At 41.2% G+C, this 25931-nt stretch overlaps 1 protein-coding gene across 2 annotated transcripts in view; it reads left to right on the forward strand.

The window, feature by feature from the left end:
* EYA3 (EYA transcriptional coactivator and phosphatase 3) overlaps positions 1-25931 on the forward strand; it is a 125640-nt gene that overhangs the window by 85942 nt on the left and 13767 nt on the right. The window contains exons 8-14 of one of the 2 annotated variants that reach the window (XM_063454067.1): positions 420-505; positions 765-951; positions 2669-2808; positions 4026-4109; positions 6838-6927; positions 19252-19310; positions 21614-21774. In XM_063454067.1, the coding sequence (XP_063310137.1) occupies positions 420-505; positions 765-951; positions 2669-2808; positions 4026-4109; positions 6838-6927; positions 19252-19310; positions 21614-21774 (807 nt within the window). The remainder of the gene's footprint in view (positions 1-419; positions 506-764; positions 952-2668; positions 2809-4025; positions 4110-6837; positions 6928-19251; positions 19311-21613; positions 21775-25931) is intronic. The other variant, XM_063454076.1, reaches the window with a different exon arrangement.

The following is a 25931-nucleotide window of genomic DNA, read 5'->3' on the forward strand; positions in this document are numbered from 1 at the left end:
ACATAATCTAACTTTAGATCAAGTAGCAAGCACGAACTTGTATCAAAATATTATTTGCTTTATATGGGGACATGACACTGATCTGGGTGTTGGTACTTCTGTGCGGAAATGAATATAAATGCTAATTGATAGGAGCAGGAATTGAAATGGGAGAGTGAGCAGTAATGTTAAAAGAAAAAAAGGAGACAAATTGGAGATGAGTACATAGCAAATGGGTCTGGACATGTTCTGTTCCTTGATATCTGTAGACGATCTTTAACATACAGTGTAATCAATAAGGGAAAATGTTGGTTAAGCTAGGACATACTGAATTAATACAGTATACCACTATTTATTTTTTGAATTGTCATTTTTAGATTGATATCTTAACACCAAAAACAAATATTTTCTGACTGTTTTCGTGTTTGTTTTTTTCACAGCTACTGGTACTAATGTAAATGTAATGTCGAATCCCTCTCCCATTACAAATATTTCTGTTCCTACAGTTGCCAACATCTCGAACCAGGTGAGTTTTTAATGCTTAAATTGATGCTGAACTTTAATATATCAAACTAAACCAGGGTCAAGATTTTTGCTTGTATAATTAGTTGTATTCTGTTTGCCTGTAACATTTTAATTTTTGCAAAATACAGGCAGTTTGTTGAAGTGAAGGTATATGGTTGTCTTTCTCACTGTTTGAGCTGCTTATTCTGTCATCCTAATAAATTGCCTAATCTCTCCGCAGTTGATGTTAATCTCATGACTTTATTTTGTTCACCAATAAGGAATTTCCGACATATACTATACTTGGACAAAATCAGTACCAGCAGTCTTACCCAAACCAAAGCTTTTCACCAGCAACGTCTGCAGCCAATTCAGAGAACAGTTCAGGGACGCCAGGATTTCAGACCTGCAAATCAGATGCCACATCAACAGCACAGTCCACCCAGAGGCCTATTTCTGGTATGTACAGTTGTGTCATCTACATTTGATATATAAAAGCGGCATCCTTTATTGAAAGTTCACTTATTAGTGGTTTTGTGGAAAGTTGTTTCCTCAAGTTTAAATCCAAAAGCTGCAAATGTTGGTTCTCACAACAACACAACATGGACCGACAGGACCCACAAATACTTTAGTTTTTTTTTTTAATGCTGTTTGTTAATTAATTTATTTTTTTTCACAACGTTAATCACCCATTGCTTTTCAAGCCCCTACGTAAAATGCGATTGATAGGTAAGCTTAGCACACTTTATGGTGGCAGAGGATTATGAAAATAACCCACTATAAAGGTCATGGTGCCAGGAATGCCCTAGCACTGTCTCTCACTGTAATCTGTCAAACAATTTGCGCATCTTTTGGCACTGGTTGGTTATGGTGTTTTGTCCTTTTAAACATATGTTCTACACTTCACTCTGGACCCAGTGGTGTCTCCACTTGTCAGGGACCTCTAATTTTGGTCTGAGGGGTCTGGTTGTTTTCATAAACTTCTGTATTGCAGAAGGTTATGTGATGTGCAATTCAAGCTAATAGCAACCATAATGGTAACCCAATACATAGTTTTTATTTATATTGGACTTATTGTGTACAGCCACAGCTAATTTTTTTTTTTTTTTTTTTTTTTTTTTAAATGAGGGGTGGTAGAGATTGCACAACAGCAATTACACACCATACTTTATTTATGTAGTTAAAGGAAAGCATATATTCCTATTTTTACATAATGGACAAGCTTATAAATGCAATGATATTTGAAAGTGTAGCAATTATAAGCAAGTGTGCAGGGAGACAGAGGATATATTTGCACCAGAACTAGTGCAAACACAAATTGTTATGGTACATGCGGTATCCTTTTTAAAGGGATACTCCGAGCACCATAACTTAATCAGAATAAATAGTTTAACCCCAAAGTCTTTAGCCGGGGCGCTGGTCAACCATCCTCCCCAACATCAATTGCTGTCTATGGCCATAATCAGAAAGCATTGGACACTCCCAGCACACGTGACATAGGCAGCCTTAAATTTTGTTCCAGACTGCCTAATATCAATTATGTGCATTATTTAGGTCTGTTGTCCGCACAAACTGCCAACTTGCAACAGAGGTATTCTGATTCTTTACCTTGCAGGCAGAGCTGAGAGCGTGGCTGCAAGTGAAGCCCTCTCTCCTCTGCACACACATTAGACATACATCTCTCTGTGTGCTGCCCCTCTCCCTTTCACATACATCAGTGCCTGCTCTCGCCCCCTCCCTTTTACATAAATCACATTACCTGTCTCTCACTCCCTTGTGCAGTTCCCCTTCCTTACATCAGTGTCAGCCCTGTGTCCATGCAGCCCTCCTCCCCTACACTTACATTGCTCTTCAGAGCCCTCTGCTCATGCAGCCCTCTGTTCCAATGTGTGATTGGAGCAGGCACCCTGAAAGATGAAGTGTGGTGAGGACTGAGTAGGCATTAAACTGGTGTGGGAGAACTAAGCCCAGCGCTGGATTTAAGGCAAGTTTTCAGCTAATTCTACAGGTTTTTCTCCAAGTGACAAGTGCCCAATTGGACCAAGAATCTAAGAATGAAAAAAGGAATTGCCTTAATCAAAGCAGGAGTTTTATTACATTCTTTCTTTTTAACTTGCATATGACACAATAACATATTAGAGAGAGATCCAAAATGACCTGTTCTCATTTATTGGGTGGGGGGCAGATGACACAGAAACAGGCCAGCCAATGAGAGCAATGAGCAGTAAGGAGACAGAAGACCAAAGTAAGAAAAATGTGAATGTGAAAAACAGAGGGAAGGGTAAGAAAACAGATGCCTCTTCACCACAGCAAAGTGATCTAGAGGTAAGTCAAATATATTTTCCCCTGAACTCTGTTGTAGGGTAAATATTAGGTAAAGTGTGTAAAATCACAGGCAGTGATGTAGCTTCTCTTGGTGAGTTGTTTCGCCATTGCTTCCAAGGGGGATTACCGTATTATCATTAAATGCCATGGTACCATTAATGTTTTCATTTCTACACATTATTCTTTACAACAAAGCTTCCTGGACTGCTTTAAAAAATGCACTAAAGTTTGTCAGAATCATCACTGTAATCTGGTCCATCAAAGTTCTTTTCCATCATGGAATGTATAACTTGTTTAACTTTAACATGACTCTCTTACAGAGCTGCTAATTGTAAATATGTTGACCATTTCATTCTGGTATTGGACTGTATGGTCCAGATTGCGATGATGGCATGGCATTTCAGTGATGTTAAGGGTTTAATTAGGGTTTAATTAGTGAAATGTAAACCCCCCCCCCCCCCCCATTCTGGTATTGGACTGTATGGTCCAGATTGCGATGATGGCATGGCATTTCAGTGATGTTAAGGGTTTAATTAGTGAAATGTAAACCCCCCCCCCCCCCCAAAAAAAAACTGTCCTTCAATATACATTTACTATTCTATTGCTGGAGGGGGGGGGATCCTTGTATATAATCTATTTATCTTAATTTGATTCCACTTTAGAATTTATTTACTTAGAGGGACACTCCAGACCCCTAAAACACTCTAGCTTGTTAAAGTGCAGGTGTCAATAGAAAAAGCAAACCCCTGCTGTTGTCAATCAGATAACAGGTACTGTTACTTCCTAGTTGGTTAGCTTAGTTGAGCTAAACTCAAGAGGGAGACAATTGCCTAGAGCTGTGGTTCCCAAAACAGTCACAACCCACAATAGTCCAGGTTTCGTCAGTATCTCCAATGGAATAAAAAAGGGAAATACATAAATCTTGGATTGTTGGTGGGCCATGAGGACTGGTTTTAGAACCACTTGCCAAGAGCACCTGTCTTGCAAAGACATGTCATCGAGTTGCAGTGGGAAGTCTTCATTATTATTTTTATTTTGGCAGTGGAGTGTCCCTTTAAGGTATTAATCTAATTTACTTATTAACTCCTTCCGCTCTCATAATCACTTGTCCTACATGTGCTTCCACTTCCCATCTCCATGCGTTTATCTGTAAGCATGCATGCATTTTCTGGACATTAGAAGGATTTGTTGCATTTTTCTCTCTTTGTTTCCCCCAGCGTGTGTTTTTGTGGGACTTGGATGAGACCATTATCATCTTTCACTCTCTGCTCACCGGGTCATATGCACAAAAGTATGGAAAGGTACAGACTATAGGATCTGCTTTAAAATATACATTGGCCTACTCTGGTAAATGTGTACTCTCCACTCTCCTTAAAAAAAAGTTGTTTTTTTTTCCATTTTATTTTTTGTGGAGGGGTGGGTTGTGTGTACATTATATGAACAAGCAAAGCCGGGCAGCTAGCTCTTTAAGTGTGATTAGTGCCAAAACTGTAACTTTTTAAAATGAAGCCATACTAAAATAAGGGTAGACTAGCTTGAATGCATTGATGTAATTTTGTCAGCTACAGTAAGTATTATACTCAATACCTTTGTCACATTGACCTTTTGCTTGCACTGCTCTGCTCTGCTTTCACCACTGTAAAATGTTAACTACCTATTATATAGCCAAAATGTTAAAATCTGCAAAACCATACAGTAATAAAAAGTGCAAAAAGCATTCATTTGTGATGTCGTTCTACTTGCTGTAATTCCAGGCTCTGTAGCATCTGTAGTCATCTGTGCAAAGGCCATGAAGTGACCACCCAATTATGATACTCCATAACTGGGGCTGGGCTAAGTTAATTTCTTAGATCCCTGCACAGGACTGCTTTATGAGCATACCATGCCAGTTTTCTGCTTCCTCTTTCTAGGAATATCTGCTGTGCAGCTTTCAAGGAAGTGAGGTTGAGTAACATTCCCAAAGAACTGCGACTATATGACCCTACAGAAGTTCCTTATACCATAACTAGGCATAAAGTGTTCCTTTAAGCTAATTCCATTAATTATTTTTTTATATGAATTCCTGAAGCATAGAACTCTGTATCCAGTAAACTTTGCATATTCTTCTCATTTAGAATGCAGAATCATTATGTTTAATACAAGGTTTACATGTTATGAGACTTTACTACTCTCCTATTGCAGAGATTGTTTGTTTTAATAAATTAAGTTAAGGGTTCTCAAGCCTGGTCTAATGAAAGGACATCTAGTTTCTGCTGCAACTTCACTGAAATTAGACTGGGTATTTTTGCAACCTAAGTTGGGAGATTTACCGTATATACTCGAGTATAAGCCGACCCGAATATAAGCCGAGGCCCCTAATTTTATCCCAAAAAACTGGGAAAACTTATTGACTCGAGTATAAGACTAGGGTGGGAAATGCAGCAGCTACTGGTACATTTCTAAATAAAATTAGATCCTTAAAAAAATATATTAATTGAATATTTATTTACAGTGTGTGTATAATGAATGCAGTGTGTGCGTATGTGTGTGTGTATGAGTGCAGTGTGTGTATGAATGCAGTGTGTGTGTGTGCATGAATGCAGTGTGTGTGTGCATGAATGCAGTGTGTGCAGGGCCGGTGCAAGGATATTTGCCGCCGTAGGCAAAACATTTTTTGCCGCCCCCTCCCCCCCCCATATGTCCTGACTTCCCCTCCTCCTCCCTCAGTGGTCCTTACCTCCCCACCCCCGTGTTCCTTCACTCCCCCCCCCAGTGGTCCTGACTCACCCCTCCCCCAGTGGTCCTTACCCTCCCCTCCCCTAGTGGTCCTTACTTCCCCCTCCCCTCCCATAGTGGTCCTTATCCCACCCCCTCCCTCTCATAGTGGTCCTTACCCCCCTTCTCCCTCCCATAGTGTTCCTTATCCCCCCCATCCCTCCCATAGTGTTCCTTATCCCCCCCATCCCTCCCATGGTGGTCCATATACCCCCCCCCCTCCCTCCCATAATGGTCCTTATACCCCCCTCCCTCCCATGGTGGTCCTTATCCCACCCCCTCCCATAGTGGTCCTTATACCCCCCCCTCCCTCCCATAGTGGTCCTTATACCCCCCTCCCTCCAATAGTGGTCCTTATACCCCCCCCTCCCTCCCATAGTGGTCCTTATCCCCCCCTCCCTCCCATAGTGGTCCTTATACCCCCCTCCCTCCCATAGTGGTCCTTATACCCCCTTCCCTCCCATAGTGGTCCTTATACCCCCCTCCCTCCCATAGTGGTCCTTATACCCCCCCCCCTCCCTCCCATAGTGGTCCTTATCCCCCCCTCCCTCCCATAGTGGTCCTTACCCCCCCCCCCCCTCCCTCCCATAGTAGTCCTTATACCCACCCTCCCTCCCATAGCGGTCCTTATACCCCCCTCCCTCCCATAGTGGTCCTTATACCCCCCCCCCCTCCCATAGTGGTCCTTATACCCCTTTTTTTTATTATTAATTTTTTTTTAATTATTTTATTATTTTATTTCTTTTTTTTTTTTTTCCGTCCCCCCTCCCTGCTTGATATATGGCAGGGAGGGGGGCTCTCCTTCCCTGGTGGTCCAGTGGCAGTTCAGTGGGGGGAGAGGGGGGCTGGCAGAGCTGTACTTACCTGTTCTGCAGCTCCTGTCAGCTCTCTCCTCCTCTGCGCCGTCCGTTCTGCTCTTCTGTCAGCTCCCAGTGTAAATCTCGCGAGAGCCGCGGCTCTCGCGAGACTTACACTGGGAGCTGATCGAGGTGCTGAACGGACGGCGCGGAGGAGGAGAGAGCTGACAGGAGCTGCAGGAAAGGTAAGTACAGCTCTGCCAGCCCCCCTCTCCCCCCAGTCTGTATTATGGCAATGCAAATTGCCATAATACAGACCTTGACTCGAGTATAAGCCGAGTTGGGGTTTTTCAGCCCAAAAAATGGGCTGAAAAACTCTGCTTATACTCGAGTATATACGGTATAATATTTTTACGACGTATACATTTTAAGTACAAGTTGAATAAAAAGCTTGATGTTGTTGTCTATTTCTTTTCAGGATCCTACTCTGGTTGTTGGATCTGGCTTGGCAATGGAGGAGTTGATCTTTGAAGTTGCAGACACGCATTTATTTTTCAATGATCTGGAGGTAAGATGTTATTGCCACTAATATTATAGTGTGCCATGGTGGTTATGTCAAGAGGATTGCAGAGATATATGGCCAACATTTATCAAATATAACTATATAATACATTTGTAAGATGTGGAGGCCTGGGCAGAGCGGTATCTTTCCTTGTTATGCCTGACAGCACACAAACTGAGATATGCTTTGCCTCTGATGGTAGGACAGAAAACACCCACATTAAATACTATAAACGTTTTCTTCCTGCTTCACCTTACGGGTGTTGAGAGTGAATAGTATAGAATTGTTCATGAACACCCCTTATGTTAATAAAAATAATTTCAAACATTCTGGTTATTATGTTAAAGTTCAAGATCCCAGGAACTATTTAGAAAAGAAGTGTAGCACATAGGTACCAAGAAAGATAATCATTAGGCACTGTAAGGGTTTTTCCAAAGACAGGTGTGAAGAGAAAGCGATGTAAGATAGAGAAACAAGAATATATATATATATTTTTTTAAATAAGATGGCTTTGATAGCGTAATCAGGCAAAGCAAATCACATCTCCCAAATGGGGCTCTCACTGGATTAAGATAGGGCAAAACTTTTTTCTTTCGGGCCACCTGAACCACAGATACCAAATCTTATATAATCGGGTTGAAACTCCTCGAAGGGAAGTATTTAGTTTCTCCGTAATAAAGACATATTTTATGTTGTATCGGGAATTATCAGTACATGAGTTTGTTAGCTGAAAAAATGAGCCTGCAACATGGATTTGGTCGGTTCAAGAGAACTTTCTATAGATTGGGGTTCAAGGAGTTCTCCAAGAGCCCGTATCAAATTTTTGAAAGGCATGTCTCCACAGGGTTTAAATGAGCAATCTGGTACACCAATGGATATAAGGATGCAATTTGTGTAAAATTATTTTAATTATTTATGTTTTTTTATTTTTTGTCCTCCCCTCCCTGCTTGTTACTTAGCCAGGGAGAGGGGCTATGGCATTCCCTGGTGGTCCAGTGGCTTGTACTGAGCAGTGGGGGCCTGCAGTAAGCTGTTACTTGCCTTCCTAGCAGCTCCTTGTGTTAATCTTGCGGTCTGCGTGCCGCACAGAGCGTTGCCATGGTAACCCGTGGCAACGCTCTGACGGCTGTAGCACTCGCGAGATTTACACAGGGAGCTGAAGGGAGCTACTGGGAAGGTAAGTAAGAGCTTCTGCGGGCCCTCCCAGGACCGCCGTTCTTGTCACGAGCCCAGCGGTCCTAGGAGGTATTATCGGCAATATCGGTATCTCTATTGGCCAATACCGATATTGCCAAAAATAACGAATATCGGCCGAAAATATCGGTAAAACCGATAATCTGTCGATCCCTAGTGGAAGTCCCAATGGTGTTCGTGCCGTCGAGTGTCCGATTTTAGTTCCATGCACTTGACAACAAAACACCGCTGGCCTCGTTCGACTAAACGAGATGGCCGCCACCATGTGTTCGACTATACGCTGTTCTGTAGCAGTTTCTCTATTGGTTGTACAAACTGAAATTTCCTGCCTTTTGTTTTCAAACATATTAGTCCGCTCTTTGAATTAAGAGACTTATTCAAACTGGGCCTACTATTAAAGGACAAATTATGGATGGTGTGGAACTGGTGTCAGTCTTAGAGAACAAACAATTTCTCCTATAGATTGTAAGCTTGTTTGAGCAGGGTCCTCTTCAACCTATCAGTCCTGTAAGTTTTCTTGCAATTGTCCTATTTATAGTGAAATAATAATAATGTAAAGCGCTACGGAATCTGTTAATGTAAAGCGCTACGGAATGCGCTATATAAATTGCAATAATAATAATAATAAAGAGCTTCAAAGGAGGTAGAAACCTTTATAGGGTAGGAATGCAGCTATTTAGCAAAGTGTAGGAGCTGATTGCTTTCATAAAGTTAACTATTGGAAAGGCTATGTATATTATCAAAACCATGGTCATAATTGTACAGTGCCCTTTGCCCCACCACTAGACAAAGCATTCCAAGAGCTTGTCTTTATGCATGTCAAGGAGAGAAGAACTTATCCCTCCCTAAGTTTGTGTGATTTCAATATAGCAAGGGAGTGTTAAATGGTAGGATTAACCTCAGAAGTGGGGATAACATTTTTTTTTTTTCTTCTTTCTTAAAAGCTGCTACTTCAGCTAAAAGAAAGGTTTGTTTTTTTACCCTCCTTTGGGGGCTAGATTGAAGGCCAGCAGCATGTCCAGTGGTAAAGTATCAGCACAATTTACACTTGGGAATGAAGTTGGACCCTGGGCAAATGAAACAAGTGTTGTTCCTAACTCCCAGAATAGAGCCTTCCTTAAAGGAAACTTCCAGTCTCCAAGAAAGTTCAGAGTTGGTACCTTGCCATTGAAATGTGTTCCTAGGTCCAATCCTAGACTTTTCTTCCTTACAAAAAAATAGCATGTCCAGTCTCTTGGGCCTTATCAGGTTTCTACTGAAAAAGATTAGATCCATTATGTTCCTTCTAAACCTTGTGGCTAACCTCACTGAAAGTAATTCCTGCAATCATAACTCCATCAGTGCCTTCTGCAATCCAGAGTTTGACATTGTTCTCCAGATACCCTAGACCTGCTAACTTGTCTTTCAGATAACATAAGAACCTTCAAATGGTAGCTGATCAAATATCATAGGTCCAACAGCCAGTCTTGTTGACTACAGTAATGAGTTATCATCATCACCAATGCCAGCAAGCGAGGTTGGAAAATTTACTTTTTTTACATAGAAACATAGAAAAATAGAATGTGACGGCAGATAATAACCATTCATAAGTCCCTTGCCTTATCTTATAGCTAGGATAGTCTTATGCCTATCCCAGGCATGCTTAAAGGACCACTCTAGTGCCAGGAAAACATACTCGTTTTCCTGGCACTAGAGTGCCCTGAGGGTGCCCCCACCCTCAGGTTCCCCCTCCCGCCCGGCTCTGGAAAGGGGAAAAGGGGTAAAACTTGCCTTCCGATCCTCCCGATCCTTCCGATCTCTGCCTTCCGATCCTCCTCCGTTCCGCCCCGTGGCTGAATGTGCACGCGCGGCAAGAGCTGCGCGCGCATTCAGCCGGTCGCAAAGGAAAGCATTTACAATGCTTTCCTATGGACGCTTGCGTGCTCTCACTGTGATTTTCACAGTGAGAATCACGCAAGCGCCTCTAGCGGCTGTCAATGAGACAGCCACTAGAGGATTTGGGGGAAGGCTTAACCCATTAATAAACATAGCAGTTTCTCTGAAACTGCTATGTTTATAAAAAAAATGGGTTAACCCTAGCTGGACCTGGCACCCAGACCACTTAATTAAGCTGAAGTGGTCTGGGTGCCTAGAGTGGTCCTTTAAACTCTTTAACTATGTCCATTGCCCTCTCCGTAAAGTAATACTTCCTGATATTATTTTTAAACCTTTGCCCCTCTAATTTAAGACTGTCCTCTTTTTGTGGTAGTTTTTCTTCTTTTAAATATAGTCTCCTCCTTTACTGTGTCGATTCCCTGTATGTATGGTAGGATTAACCTCAGAAGTAGGGAGAAAAGTGGTTTGTTGTTTTTTCTTAAAAGCAGCTACTTCTCCTAAAATAATGTTTGTTTATTTTTGTACCCTCGGTTGGGGGCTAGATGGAAGCTAGTCATTCCTCCAAGCTATACATGTTAAGATCCTTTAAACTTTCCTTGTAAGTTTTGTCCTGTAATCCATGAACCAGTTTAGTAGCCCTTCTCTGAACTTTTTCCAAAATATCAATATCCTTCTGGAGATATGGTCTCCAGTACTGCATACAATACTCCCATGGCACCAGTGTTCTGTACAATGGCATGAGCACTTCCCTCTTTCTACTGCTAATACCTCTCCCTATACAACCAAACATTCTGCTAGAATTTGCTGCTGCTTTATTACACTGTCTGCCTACTTTTAAGTCATCTGACATTTTTACCCCTAAATCCATTTCTTCAGATGTTGAGGTTAGGACTCTATCAAATATTCTATACTCTGCCCTTGGGTTTGTACGTGCAAGATGCATTATCTTGCACTTATCCACATTAAATGTCAGTTGCCACAGCTATGACCATTTTTCTAATTTGCCTAACTCATTTGCCATTTGGCTTATCCCAACTGGAACATCCACCCTGTTACAAATTTTCAGCAAAAAGACATACCTTGCCATCAAGACCTTGCAATATCACTAATAAAATATTAAAGAGAATGGGCCCAAGTACAGATCCCTGAGTTACCCCGCTGGTAACTATACCTTGCTTCAAATATACTCCATTGACTACAACCCACTGCCTTACCCATTCATCAATATTGGAATTCAAACTTAAAGATTGCAGTTTATTGATAAGCCTTCTATGTGCAACAGTGTCAAAAGCCTTACTGAAGTCTAGGTAAGCATTGTCTACTGCACCACCCTGATCTATTATTTTAGTTACCCAATCAAAAAAATCAATAAGATTAGTTTTGCATGACCTCCCTGAAGTAAACCTATGCTGTCTCTGATCTTGAAATCCATGTGATTTTAGATGTTCAACAATCCGATCCTTTAACATGGTTTCCATTACTTTCCCCACTGCTAGAGTCTCCACTTAGAGGAAGAAAAAAATATATATATTTATTTTTACCACTGACTGGTACCATCTTTGTGCAGAGTGCCCAGTTATTTTATGAACATGCTTCAGAGACACCTGTTCAACATTAAATCTATCTGACAAACTACAGTTCCATCCATCAACAAGCAAAGCAGAATCCTTGAGTGGCAAATGGGAGCTTGAACAGAAACCTTGACTGAATATTTATCAGCAATATCCTTTTTAGGAATTCACTAAATCACTAATTTCTTAGGCCTTTACTTTCTGGGAAATGAGACCTTAGTCAATAATTTTTCCGGGTTTGACAACACTTTCCAGTCATTGATCTTATGGCAATAATCTCATAATGCCATATAACTTCCGATGCAGAGATTGATACTCTGTGGTTACAGATTCTCAGACACTCAGTGGTTTATTACCATGATGGCTTACTTCCAAGAAAGGTACTCCCGGCAATAAATACAAAGCATATAATTGAAGACAGAGAGTCTTGATTCTCTAATTTTTTTTATTAAAATTGTAATAAAAATCCCTTTATTGTTACTTTTCTTAATTAAAACTACATGTAACGGCACCCCCAGGCATAAAAGGGGTTAAACGCCGTTTAGACGATATTCCCTTCCAGATATATAGGCAGCTACCAAAGACACCAATCCGCCAAACAGGAAACCATATGAATGTTGTAAACAGCCGAATAGGAAAAACCATACGAAAGGTTTACACTCCTAGCAGTCGAACTGGAACAGCAAGAACGAGACAAGGCTCTGTGTTGAGGGTCAAGCAGGAACAGCCAGAGCTTATTGTAAATACACATTCTTATACATTAGTACCACCCACAGGGTTTTGTAAAACAACCAGTAAACACGTTCAGACACTCCCACACAAAATCTGCCTGTGATACAATTACCTTACACAATGGGTTAATGTAATTATTACAGGCAGGAAAATACAGTTTTACACAATATTCATAACTTTAAAAGTATGCATCACATTCACATTTCAGAATCAGCATACTCAAAATACAAACATACGTCAAAATCATACAAATTGGTCCAGTGGGTCAAAAGTTAGATCGAAGTCCTTTCTGACCAAATGAAGCATGGCTTTTCTTCCCAATACCAGTTCCATAGAGTCTTCTATCCTGGAGATAATTGTGAAGTAATCCAATTATCTCCAAGGACAGAGGCAAAACTCCATTAGCCACATGGTAGCAAAAGACAATAAAATACATAAAAATATATAACTGTGCAGCTATTGCATAAAACAGGTACATTCAACATATCCCCAGATAGCTTAGATCTGAGCGCACATTATTACTGAATGGCGCTCAGATCACATACATACAGTTCAATTGCCATGGAGCCAAAGTCTTTCACATAGTCTTTCGTTATACGAATGGGCTCCATGGCATAGCTATCTGGGGTATCACTGTTCAAATAGGGCAAGTACCGAATGACCCGGCTTTCGTGTCTTTGCAGGGGGAAATCAAGCGTTTCAACATGGGACCATAGTCTAAAGGCAGCAGGCGGGCAACCAGGCTCCTCCAATGCACAGTGGCGAGATTGCTCTCGTCACACTACATATTATAATTCAACAGACAATCAGAAAAATGGAATTATGCCAATATTTGGCAGATAAATAGAAAAAAAAGATCAATGCTTTTCTTCCATGTTACCAGGACCTTGAGGAAGTATGTGTAACACACACAAAAGTGTATTTTTGAAAACTGGGATGGAAAGGCTGAAAGGCACTCTACCATCAAAGTCCAGATTGCAGTTTCAGATACATTTACCAAAGCAATCTCTTTACCCTCCTCTCTTTGTGAGAGTAGCCAGGGCTGTATTGTGATTGCATCCTCGTACATTTTTGAGAGTTTCTCCATGGCATCTAAACCCACAGCATTTGACCTTCAAGCTTAAGAAATGTATATCATTGAATGTGCTTTTTAATAAGTTTTGCGATAACATGCTACTAACATCATATCGTCATCCATTGAATGCAGCTACAAAAACTGTATATATACCTTGCCCACCTAGCACCTTGGAGATGTTTGATGCTTTTGCAGGCAGTCTGAAAGAGGAGGCAGTGTTCAAACATACCCTTTTTTAATTGGATCACATTGGTCATCTCTGCTTGCTATCCAAGCAGGATTACCAAACCAGAAGCCCGGGGCAGAATTGGTGTGAACACCACTAGATGAAAACCGCAGGACCACTGCCTGGTTCAGAATCTAGATCCTTTTGCAAACATTACTGTTTTACTGTTCAGACTACTGTTTGGTGGGGTACACAGGTTTGGGTGGAGTGTTCATCATGCTGCTCTTAGCTACTTTAACTCACCCTTAATTTTATATATCTTATTGTGCTGCCAGAGATAGAAAGGAAAGCCATATTTCCTGTCTGATATTGTTTCTTGTTAATCTTTAGCAACACACAAGCCTTTCCTTTATTGAATAACTTTTTGTCTAGCATTTTGTATCTAAGCTCTTTTTTTTAATATAAAAGTGCCCCTCAATTGGAGTTTGGGGGTATTTTATAGTTATCATAGACTATGTCACTGTGCATCCTGTCAAAAGATAAGCAAGGAAAATAAATCCCAGGTAAGGATTTTGTTTTGTTGTAGGCAGTACAAATACTGTGTTTTGCCTAGGGCCCTCTGTATAGATATGTAGCACTTTCAGTCTAGAATTTTAAATATGTAGTTGCATCTTCTCTACCTGTGCTCCCTGGGGATATGTAATGGATATATATTTAAATCATTAAAACATTTAAATCTTACTCCCACCTTCTCATACTTTCTATGCTTCTGCTCCTGGCAGCTGGCGATGTCTCCCCCTTGTTCCCCTCGTCTCTTCCTTGACCATTTTTCTGCCTGACTTCCTTAATTCCTTTCAAGCAATATCCCATCCATAATTCTCAGGGATTTCAACATTCCCATTAACTCACCCTTGTCCTTCGTAGCCTCAAAACTTATTTTCAATCACCTCCTCCTCTGGGCTATCGCAATGGGCTAATTCCCCCACACATGTAGCTGGCAATACTCTAGATCGTATTTTGTCAAATGCATGCTCAGTCTCCAATCTCTGTAATACTCCATTTCCTCTATCAGACCACCATCTCCCATAATTTTTTCTTGAGTGCCCCCACATCCAATATCCTCCGCCTAACCCCCGCCAAGAGAATCTGCGTTCTCTTGACCTCCAGCGACTGATATCTATTCTAAACTCTCCTGTCCCTCTCTGGCTATCTCCTCATATAATGCTACCCTCACCAGCCCTAGACGCTGCAGCCCCACACCAAGCACGCACCTCAAGGAGGGCGCACCTCCAACCGTGGCACATGAAGTCAAACCGCTATCTGCAGAGATCTTGTTCAGCTGAACACTGCTGGAGGAATTCTCACACCTTGTCAGACTTTCTACATTATAAATTTGCCTTGCGTTCATACAGCGCAGCCCTCACCCTTGCTAAACAGTCGTACTTTTCCTCTTATTAGCTCATGCTCCCGCAATCCTAGGCATCTTTTTAATACCTTTAACTCTCTTCTTAGCCCTGCACCCCACAAACGAATCTTTTAGTTGATAGCTTTGCATGTTACTTTACTACTGAACAGGAGGTGACTGCACTTTCCTCTTGTCCCACCACGTGTCTGTTTGATCCCATCCCGTCCCACCTCATCAGATCTCTCACCCCTTGTCTGGTGCAGTCATTAACGCACATCTTCAACTGCTCTCTTTCTTCTGGTGTGTCCCAACTCCCCTTAAACATGCTACTGTTGTACCTGTCCTCAAAAAGCAATCTCTTGACCCAACTTTCCCTTCCAACTATCGTCCCATATCCCTGCTCCCTTTGTCTTCAAAGCATTTGGAAAGACTTGCCTTTACCCATCTGACATGCTTCCTCAATTCCAACTCTCTCCTTGACCCTCTTCAGTCTGGATTCCGTCCCCTCCTCTACACAGATACTGCTCTGACTCGAGTTACAAATTATCGAATTGTAGCTAAATCCAAGGCCACTACTCCATACTAATTCTTCTGGACATCTCTGCTGCCTTTGACACTGTTGATTATGGCCTCCTTTTCCTAACTCTTCAATCTCTTGGTCTCTGTGACACAGCCTTCTCGTGGTTCTCCTCCTATCTCTCCCAACACTCCTTCAGTGTCTCTTTTTCCAGCTAAACCTCCTCTCCTCATCCCGTCTCAGTCGGAGTACCTCAAGGTTCAGTTCTTGGTCCCCTTTTGTTCTCTCTCTATACTGCCTCTCTTGGCAAACTCATTAATTCATGTGGATTTCATTTCGACCTGTACGCTGATGACACCCAGATATATATCTCCTCCCCTGCTGTCCTACGTGTCACTAATTGCCTTTCTTCTATCTCTGACTGAATGTCCTCCCGCTTTCTGAAACTCAATCTCTCTAAAACTGATTTTCTTATTTTTCCTCCTCATAACACTGATTCTCCTCCTTCATTCTCCCTGCAGGTTGATGGTACCTGCCTGTCTTGGTGTAATTTTTGATACTGGCCTTACCTTTTCGCCTCATGTCCAGTCTGTTGCTAAAACTTGTTGATTCCACATTATAAACTTTGCCCTCATACGCCGCTTTCTTAAGCAAGATGCTGCCAAGGAGCTTGTTCACGCTCTAGTAATATCTTGCATCGATTACTGTAATTCTCTCCTAATTGGTCTCCCCAGAAGCTGTACTGCCCCCCTACAATCTCTGATGAATGCTGCTGCCAGGCTGATCTTTCTCTCCTGTCGCTCCTCTCTCTCTCTCTCTCTCTCTCTCTCTCTCTCTCTCTCTCTCTCTCTCTCTCTCTCTCTCTCTCTCTCTCTCTCTCTCTCTCTCTCTCTCTCTCTCTCTCTCTCTCTCTCTCTCTCTCTCTCTCTCTCTCTCTCTCTCTCTCTCTCTCTCTCTCTCTCTCTCTCTCATCAGTGGAATACATGCACGGGTTGCTTTGCTAGTTTCCTAACAAATTTGTGGTTGTTGCAGAGCCTAAATCTAAGTGCACAACTGGAACATCTATTCTCAGTCTTTTTACAACTGGATCCTCAAAGGCCTGACATTTCTGCGAGGCAGAGAGCTACCAGGAGAACAGGGAAATCTGTGTCCCTCTACTCTTTCTGAGAACCTGAGGTTCACCTCAGTCTCTCAATATGCTCTTAAAGTTCAGGAACACACACACACCTCCTGTGATGTGCAACAGTATTCCGGATTAGTGTTTGTCCTGTGCAGTCGCATATACTCTTAAATCTATAGCTTCTAAAAAGTGAAATCTATAAATCTATATATTTTATTTATTAAAAAGCTGCTTTTGACATAAAATCTCACCCTCACAGACACCCATAAAAATAAAAAATGTTCCCTTGCTATTGTCAGACACCACAGTCGTACACACAAAAAAGCCTGTACATTTTAAAATGTCAGAGCAGGTATCTGGTGGTACCCAGCGTCTCTGTTATATTAATATATAGATTTATGCCACACAGAATCAAATATCTGTAAATAACAAACATGTATCTACAAAACTCAGGGACTAAGAGTAGCTAGCCTCACATGCTTTGTTCAGTCTATATGTCACCATCTGGTACACGTGGTTTTATAAAGCGTGGAAATTCGAAATCAAGGAACTGGTCATGTTAACATAATCCACTTAATGTCAATTAAGCCCCACAATATCTTAATGCACAAAGTCTTAATCCTTTTTTTTCCCCTTGACATTTGCGACAGATCCCTTAATCTGTGAGACCTTGTCCTATTTGCTAACTTAAAAGGTAGTGCCAATTGCAGTATTTCATATTAAATAAAAAACTTGGATCCACTCAAAATTAAGTGATGATTATCCAGTTTTCAATCAAAAGCAAGCTCTATGTTGTGGATGTTTTTGTTGGGTTTTAATTTTTTGGGGGGGTTTTGTGTTATTGTTAATGTAAAGGCTAATGAAACATCAATATGCCAAGTTTTAATTAAGTAAATTAGTGATGCATAATTGGTTATTCGTATACCTCTATATGTAGAAGAACTATTTCTTTATAGTTTGTGAAAGTATAATTTGAATTATTGTTAAAATAATAAATATATATATTCTTCTGTGAGCTGAGCATTGTGGGAAACATACACCTACTTGATGAGATACCAGTCTCGGTCAGAGCCTTGAGAGTGGGGTGTATTCAAAATAGTACATTATAGTGCTGATTAATGAATTTGTAGAATTATTTCACCCTAAATGCAATAACCTAGATAGTGGATCTAGGTAATCGTTACCTTGTCGGATGATGATTCCTGTAAAGCTCTTGCAGATCTTAACAAACTGTTGGGGGGAAAAAAAACATCTAAGTGAGCATTTCATTGTTTTCCGTGATGATTGCTGCACTCTTTACACCAGGTTTGCTATTTATTCCTTATCTTCGATGGAGGTTACTTTTATAAAGCAACTCTTGGACAACATTCTAAAGGTAAATACAAATACAAAAAGAGAAGTCCTGCGCTTAAGCAGCAAGGACTACAACACACATCAGCCCCAATATATAGTAAAAACCAAAGAAAAGAAAATGTTACTTGCGCTTTCTCCTTAATCCCTATGTATATTTAGACAAATGGAGGTCATTTAGTTGCTCCAATGGTCATTGGAGGGAATGCCCGCCTGCCAATGCCCTCCAATGGCCATTGGAGCAACTAAATGACCTCCATTTGTCTAAATATACATAGGGATTAAGGAGAAAGCGCAAGTAACATTTTCTTTTCTTTGGTTTTTACTATATATTGGGGCTGATGTGTGTTGTAGTCCTTGCTGCTTAAGCGCAGGACTTCTCTTTTTGTATTTGTATTTACTTTGCATCACACAGCCTGGTTACAATGCTGCTACCCATCCCATGTGTTCCCTATTAAGGGTTAATAAGTATAGGGGTGTATATAAAAAAATACCCCTTTCTGTCTCATTAGAGATATCTTTGCCAGAAGCTCAAGGAAGCAGGCTGAAGGGTCAGTGTTAGGACCCGCTTAGGGGGGTCTGCCTTGACGTTGGCAGGCGGGCATTCCCTCCAATGGCCATTGGAGCAACTAAATGACCTCCATTTGTCTAAATATACATAGGGATTAAGGAGAAAGCGCAAGTAACATTTTCTTTTCTAACATTCTAAAGGTGAATAGGCTTTTTGCCCCCCACTTAAAGTTAAATTACTCTTTTGGTTTTATTCATTGTTAAAAAATTTCATATTTTAATTTAACTACGGTAAATCATTCTCTAGAATAAATTATCTCAAACTTGGAGGGCCATATTAACCCTGTTTAGTGAAGATAACATTTGCTTAGGGACACATGTTAATGAGCATTGCTGCCACTCACCAGTATAATATTTATGGTCTGGGCAGAATTTTGCAAATCAATAGATATGACTTTGATTCAGTTGAGCATTGTAAACTGGTAATGCAGATTGAAAAATGCTTACTGCTTCATTGAAGGTATCTGTTAGATTGATTTAATCTGGGGAATCTAAATCTAGTTCATCATATGATGTGGAACAAGAACTCCACTTATGGTTTGTAAGCATGGGAGATGTGGTTCTAATAAATATTGTAATCTACTAATGGCTAGAAGTGAACAAGATCATATAAATATTGTTTTGAGTATAATTTTTTTTTTTTCCATTTTTCTTTTGTGTCGAAGAGCGATGAGAACAGTGGATTAAGGAATCACAATGTGTTACCAAGAAACCTAATGCATGATCTTATTTTGGCCTTTGTTTATTTTCCCCAGGAGTGTGATCAGGTACATGTGGAAGATGTGGCATCTGATGACAATGGTCAAGATTTGAGGTACTGTTTAAGCACAATTATTGTGACAAGACTTTCTCTTAATTGTAATTCCATTCTCATACATATACTTTCTGGAAATTATATACATGTGTAAATTGCTTGGCCACTTCCTTTAGAGACCTGTGTGTGACGGACCGACTGGGTACCTCTGTCAATCACTGCTTCCTAGTACTTGTGAGCACCATAAGCACTGTACTGGAACACCATAACCACCGTAGACCTCACAAACTGCCGCAGCTTGATTGGAGTCTCCCCGTCCTCTACCCACCCTGGACCCAATACCAGGATCCAGCTTCCAGTGGGTAGACCTCTCCTAGTCCAGAGAGCGTAGCAGTAACTGCTCTTATAAGAGCTAGTGATTATAGCAATCCCCAGAATGAATGTAGTACTCCAATCCCCCAAACATGAGCCAAGACTTCATGAAGGAGTAAACGAATCTAAGTTTAATGGGAGCCGCACTTGGCCTTTTATGACAATCCCATATGCAAGGGGTACGCCCACATGGACCTTGTTTGGGACTACAACACAGACCAATAAGAAGAGTGATTAAATGCCCGACACTCCCATAACAAACATACAATCCCTTCTCCCTGCTTGAGATAATTGGATCAGTAACTGTATTAATTCTAATCCAATTATCTCCAAGCACACAAAAAACATACTTTTTTTTTTTTTAAACACCCCAAAAGTAGCCTAAAAATACATAAAACCCCACAAATGTTATTTCCAAAACTCACCCAGATCATTTCAGGGGTTCAGAAATTTTATGGAAGTCATAGTTTTTACAAACAACCGGCATGGTCCCTTAGCTGAAAATAGTTCCATAGAATCGCGGCTAAGTGCTGCTGGAGGACTGACCAGTAACCACAAAGTTTTCATGACGAAAATAATTCCAGGGCATTCGCGGCTAAGTCCCCTTGAAGTCTATTCGCGGTTTTGATTCATGCGAACAAGATGGCCGTCACCTCGTGGTCGGCCATAGGAATTGCGGCCACCCAGACGAACAGTTAGACCACAGAGGTTCAAATTGCAACAATGTATCGATTACACTTAACAAGCTCCAGGGTGGTCTCCGGTTCGTGCGGCTGTTTGGTAAACGAACCAAATAGTCCCAATTGCACGAACATAGCCTGTTGAAAGTATTTTAGCCAGGTCTGTTGCAGGGTCCATAGTCACAGGGTAGGAGGCTGGCAAACAGGCCCCTCTAAAAACTCGTGGCAAACTAACAGGAAAAGGGGAGTTTTTCACACTGTGTTACTGATTACAAGCAAAACTGAGGAATTCAAAAGAAACTAAACAGAACTATAAACTCAAATTGAATATCTCTGAAGTGTGTTTCATAGAAGAAATTGATTGCTATATCAACTTGACAGATGTATGTACCCATCTTTCATCCCAAAGACTTAGTTCAGTATTGCCCTCCGGAACTGTGTGATATCCTAAACAAATGTTAGACTTTTGTCTTGTGGTGCAGATCATGTCAAACCAAGGATTCGGTGTGTTTAATATCCAACTGACTTAAAAGGTATATTATAGCATTTGGAATACAAACCGGTATTCCTAATGCTATTGTGCCCTATTTGCAGGTTTGGTTTAGATCCCCACATTTGATTTCCCTCTGTGCTGGCTCGGGCTCCACCTCCGCTCTTCCCCCGCCGGCTGACGTCAGTGGCCGTGCTCGCATGAATACTTCCCCTATAGGAATACATTATACACTGCTTTCCTATGGGGTTTTGGGTGACACTGGATGTCCTCATGCATCGCATGAGGACGTCCAGCGACGGGCAACCAAAAGTCGCCTAACGATCCGGAAGTCCTTTAGTGGCGGTCTGGTAGACAGCCACTCGAGGTGGAGTTAACCCACAAAGTTTTTTTTTTTGCATTTTTTTCAAAACTGTGAATATTCACCCCGACCGCTTTAATGAGCTGAAGTGGTCTGAATGCCTATAGTGTCCCTTTAAAGTGAGTATGAATCCCTATATACTTCCCTTAGGCCACTTCTACACAAGTAACAGTGCCACTTTCCTTGTTTTCTTGCAGTTATAGTTCAGGTGTCTGCTTTCTTCTGTAAAAAGACAGCCACCCTAACCAACTGTAACTCATCGTAGCATTTGGCCCTAGATTGTGAATAAGCATTTTTAGGAGACAATGTGTAGGAGAGGGGATTTCATTTCATTAACTCACGAGTTACTTAATTTAAATGTAATTCGAGATGAAAACTCCAATCATATACCAACATAAAATGTATTGTTTTGTTATTGTGATTGGCAGATTTTATTCAAGGCTTCTTATCTTTACTCCAGTAATTACAGCTTTACCACAGATGGTTTTAATGGGACAGCAGGCAGCAGGAATCACACCCCCAACGCTGGCGTCCAGGGAGGGATGGACTGGATGAGAAAGCTGGCATTTCGGTATCGCAAAGTCATAGAGGTGTACGACAAATACAAGAATAATGTTAGTGGTAAGTACCACTAACACGATGCTTTATCACCCCCTGGTTGGTTTGAAAAAAAAATTCCCTAGCTTATTATGGTCAGAGACAGGGCCGGACTGGAAACTAAAAGCAGCCCTGGAAAAAAATTCTATACCAGCCCAATAATGCGTCGCGCCAGCATAGTGTGCTGATATAGAGGGTGAAAAAATAACTTGAAATTGAAAACTCTTACTCCAACGAAAGAACGCATATAGGGCTTCAAAATAAACAAAAGAGTGCCTATATTTTAAGTAGACGTACATTTGCATGTAATCAATGTTCCAGTACAACTACTTTGGCCTATTAAGGACATTTTAGTAATGGGACTGAAATGCTGAATGTCTGCAATTGCACAACTAAACAAAAATGAAGTTAGCTTGTTTATTTTGAAGTTCTATGGGTGCGCTCTTCACTTTAAATATGTTATGATGCATGAGTATGCAACTAGCAACAAGACTGGGCCAATACGTGCTCATTACACACACACACACACACACACACATATATATATATATATATATATATATGTGTGTGTGTGTGTGTATTACTGTCAGGATCACATCAATTTACGTCTATTACCTTTACCTCGTTTAGTGTATCTTGTCTCCAATTGTCTCCTTTTTTTCTCTTACAGCGACCCTTGTGTTTCTTTTACTTCATCCCAGTCCCTGTGTTTCTTTTTACCCTTCTCCAGCCTCTGTATTTCTCTTTCCCTAGCCCCTTTTGTGTTGTTCTTAGCCCCAGCCAACAAACCTTCTGTGTCTCTTTCTTCCCTCTCCTCCCTGTCTCTCTTCCCCCTCTCCTCCCTGAGTCTCTCTTCCCCATCTCCTCCCTGTGTCTCTCTCTTACCCCTCTGTCTCTTTGTACCCCCATCCCATGTGTTTCTCTATTACCCCTCTGTCTCTGTGTCCCCCCTTCTCCTGTGTCTCTCTATTACCCATCTCTTTGTCCCCCCAACCCCTATGTCTCTCTATTACCCCTCTCTTTATTTCCCCATCCCCTGTCTCTCTATTACCCCTCTGTCTCTTTGTCCCCCCCCCTTCCCTGGTGTCTCTCTATTACCCCTCTTTTTGTCCCCCCATCCCCTGTCTCTCTATTACCCTTCTGTCTCTTTGTCCCCCCCCCTTCCCTGATGTCTCTCTATTACCCCTCTCTTTGTCCCCCCCATCCCCTGTCTCTCTATTACCCCTCAGTCTCTGTGTCCCCCCTTCCCCAGTGTTTCTATTACCCCTCTATTTGTCCCCCTTCCCCTCTTTTTGTCCTCCACTTCCCCTCTATTTGTCCCCCCTCCCCCTCTATTTGTCCCCCCCTTCCCCTTCCCCTATTTTTCTCTGTACCTGCTGCTGCTACAGGAGGACTGAGGGAGGGGGCGGAGCTAACTACCATGCTCCCTCCCGGTTCCCATAATTCCCAGCATCTACAGATCATAGAGTAATCCCTACTCTATGATCTGTAGATGCTGGGAATTATGGGAACCGCGAGGGAGCTTGGTAGTTAGCTCCGCCCCCTCCCTCAGTCCTCCTGTGCTGACAGCTATGCTGCTGTCAGTATCAGTGAGTGTGCTGCTGCATCGCTTAGGCGGCCGCCCGGCACACTCACTGATACTGACAGCAGCATAGCTGTCAGCACAGGAGATGGGGCTGCCAGCCGCAAGGTGAGTAATCACCTCAGAGTGTGCCGCCGGACCGGCCACCCGGCGGCACTGACATGCGGCCGGCGGCCGCGATTTTATTAGACAGCAGGGCTCCCTCTCACTCTCCAGCCCCCGTGCCGCGGCCCACCGGGAAATTTCCCGGTATCCCGGTGGGCCAGTCCGGCCCTGGTCAGAGATAGCTTGTGTCCACACAGTTAGTAATGCAGTGATTAGTAATGAGTCTGTGGGTGGGGATTATGCTCTTTCATTTTAAGTGACAAATGTTGTTTGGCTAGGGAGTAGGCTTTGCTAGGAACTTTTTTTAATGAGTACATGCTCCTTTTTTTTTTTTTTTTTAGATTGATTTATACAACCTCATAAATGTCAGAGGCATTCTTGGTTGCAAGTAACACATGACCAATGATATTGCTATCTGTTAAAATGTTACTGTTTTACATTTTAAATGGTTTGGCTCCTTTTAATGGGTTTTTAACAATCTGTGCTAAGGTGTCCAGATCTGAAAGATCTCTTTGGAAACATAATTTACCCATTTTAACTAGTTACATAGTTACATAGCTGAAAAGAGACTTGCGTCCATCAAATTCAGCCTTCCTCACATTTGTTTTTTTTGCTGTTGATCCAAAAGAAGACAAAAAAAAAACAGTTTGAAGCACAATTTTGCAACAGGCTAGGACAAATATTCCTTCTTGACCCCAGAATGGCAGTCAGATGTATCCTGGGATCAAGCAGTTATTACCTTACATTGAAAGATTATATCCTTGAATATTCTGTTTTTGCAAGTATGCATCTAGTAGCTGTTTGAACATCTGTATGGACTCTGATAAAACCGCTTCTTCAGGCAGAGAATTCCACATCCTGATTGTTCTTACAGTAAAAAAAAAAAACTTTCCTTTGCCTTAGACTAAATCTTCTTTCTTCCAGTCTAACCGCATGACCTTGTGTCCTATGTAAAGTCCGGTTTGTGAATAGATTTCCACACAATGGTTTGTATTGGCCCCGAATATATTTTTATAATGTTATAATATCCGCTCTCAGGCGACGTTTTTGTAAACTAAATAGGTTTAAATTTGTTAACCTTTCTTCATAGCTGTTCCATTCCTTTTATTAATTTTGTAGCCCGCCTCTGCACTTTTTCTAGTACCATAATATCCTTCTTTAGAACAGGTGCCCATAATTGCACAGCATATTCAATGTGTGATATTCTCGTCCCGAGAATTAATGCCCTTTTTCATGCATGCATGACAATACCTTACTGGCCTTTTTTTTTTGTTTTGTTTTTTTGTGAGGATATATTATTATTTTTGACTGGTATAATATTTATTATACACAGTTACTAATAATAGGAATGATATTTTCTCTCTAGGTGATACCAGGCACTTTGCATCATGTCTGTCAAAACAAAGTATTTTTAAAGGCAAATCGCCTCTTTATCTCAAATCTCCGTACTGAGCTGCTTGTTGCTTTTGCTGTAATCTTTCTGTTGATGACTAATTTTATCGTTCTGTTGCCGGTTAAATAAATATAAATACAATTGCATTTAATGATCGAAGAGCTCCTCCTGCTCTAAAATTGCTGGGTACATGCAATAATCATGCACGCTACTGACAAAAGCAATTCCTTCACTCCCTGTGGTATGCTCAACTAGTCTTTAATTACCCAGGTTCTCCTGGCTATTACTCCTATGTGATTTCACAATCATCATCTGGAAAGTTACCAAGCAACTCTTTAACAATGACATCTAATACTGTTGGAATTGTAACTTGATAATTTTATGCAATACATTTCATGTTAACTTGGGTTGTCTGTCCTGCCCTTCATATTTTTAATTTAATGCGTAGACTGCAAAAGATTTGGTGACTATAGTGTCCCCTTAATTACCCTTCAGACTCAAAGCTCTCTGGTTAAAACTGCCACCATTACATACACGTGTTATTTTGAGGTGACCGCAAATTTACCCAATTATACAGGCTGTACACTTACTACTTTACATTGTAGCAGAGTGTCATTTCTTCATTGTTGTCACATGAAAAGATATAATAAAATATTTACAAAAATGTGAGGGGTGTACTCAATTTTGTGAGATACTGTATGTATGTGTGTGTGTGTGTGTGTATATTTATATATATATATATATATATATTGTCTCACCCTCCATGCATGCCGTGGCAAGGATGCATTTCAACAGAAATAACAGAAATAAAACAGATGGGATTCCCACCAGAAAATAGAAATTCAGTTTTATTCCAAATTATCAAATTACTGTAGTGTAATTTGCAATGTCCCCCGTGAGTATTAAAATAGACTTCACCATTCCTGGTGCAGTACTGAGTGCCGGCTCTTTGAAGGTATTTCATACTTTAAAACTAGCAACAAGTAAAATAAAAACTGAGTCAATGTTATATATTTATTTATATTTCTCAGGGGCCAAAGCTTCTAATTTATAAATCTAAAATGTATCACTGGATATATCATGAGTTTTCCCTCTCACCGT

This window comes from Pelobates fuscus, chromosome 1, assembly GCF_036172605.1.
Source record: "Pelobates fuscus isolate aPelFus1 chromosome 1, aPelFus1.pri, whole genome shotgun sequence".
Classification (NCBI taxonomy): domain Eukaryota; kingdom Metazoa; phylum Chordata; class Amphibia; order Anura; family Pelobatidae; genus Pelobates; species Pelobates fuscus.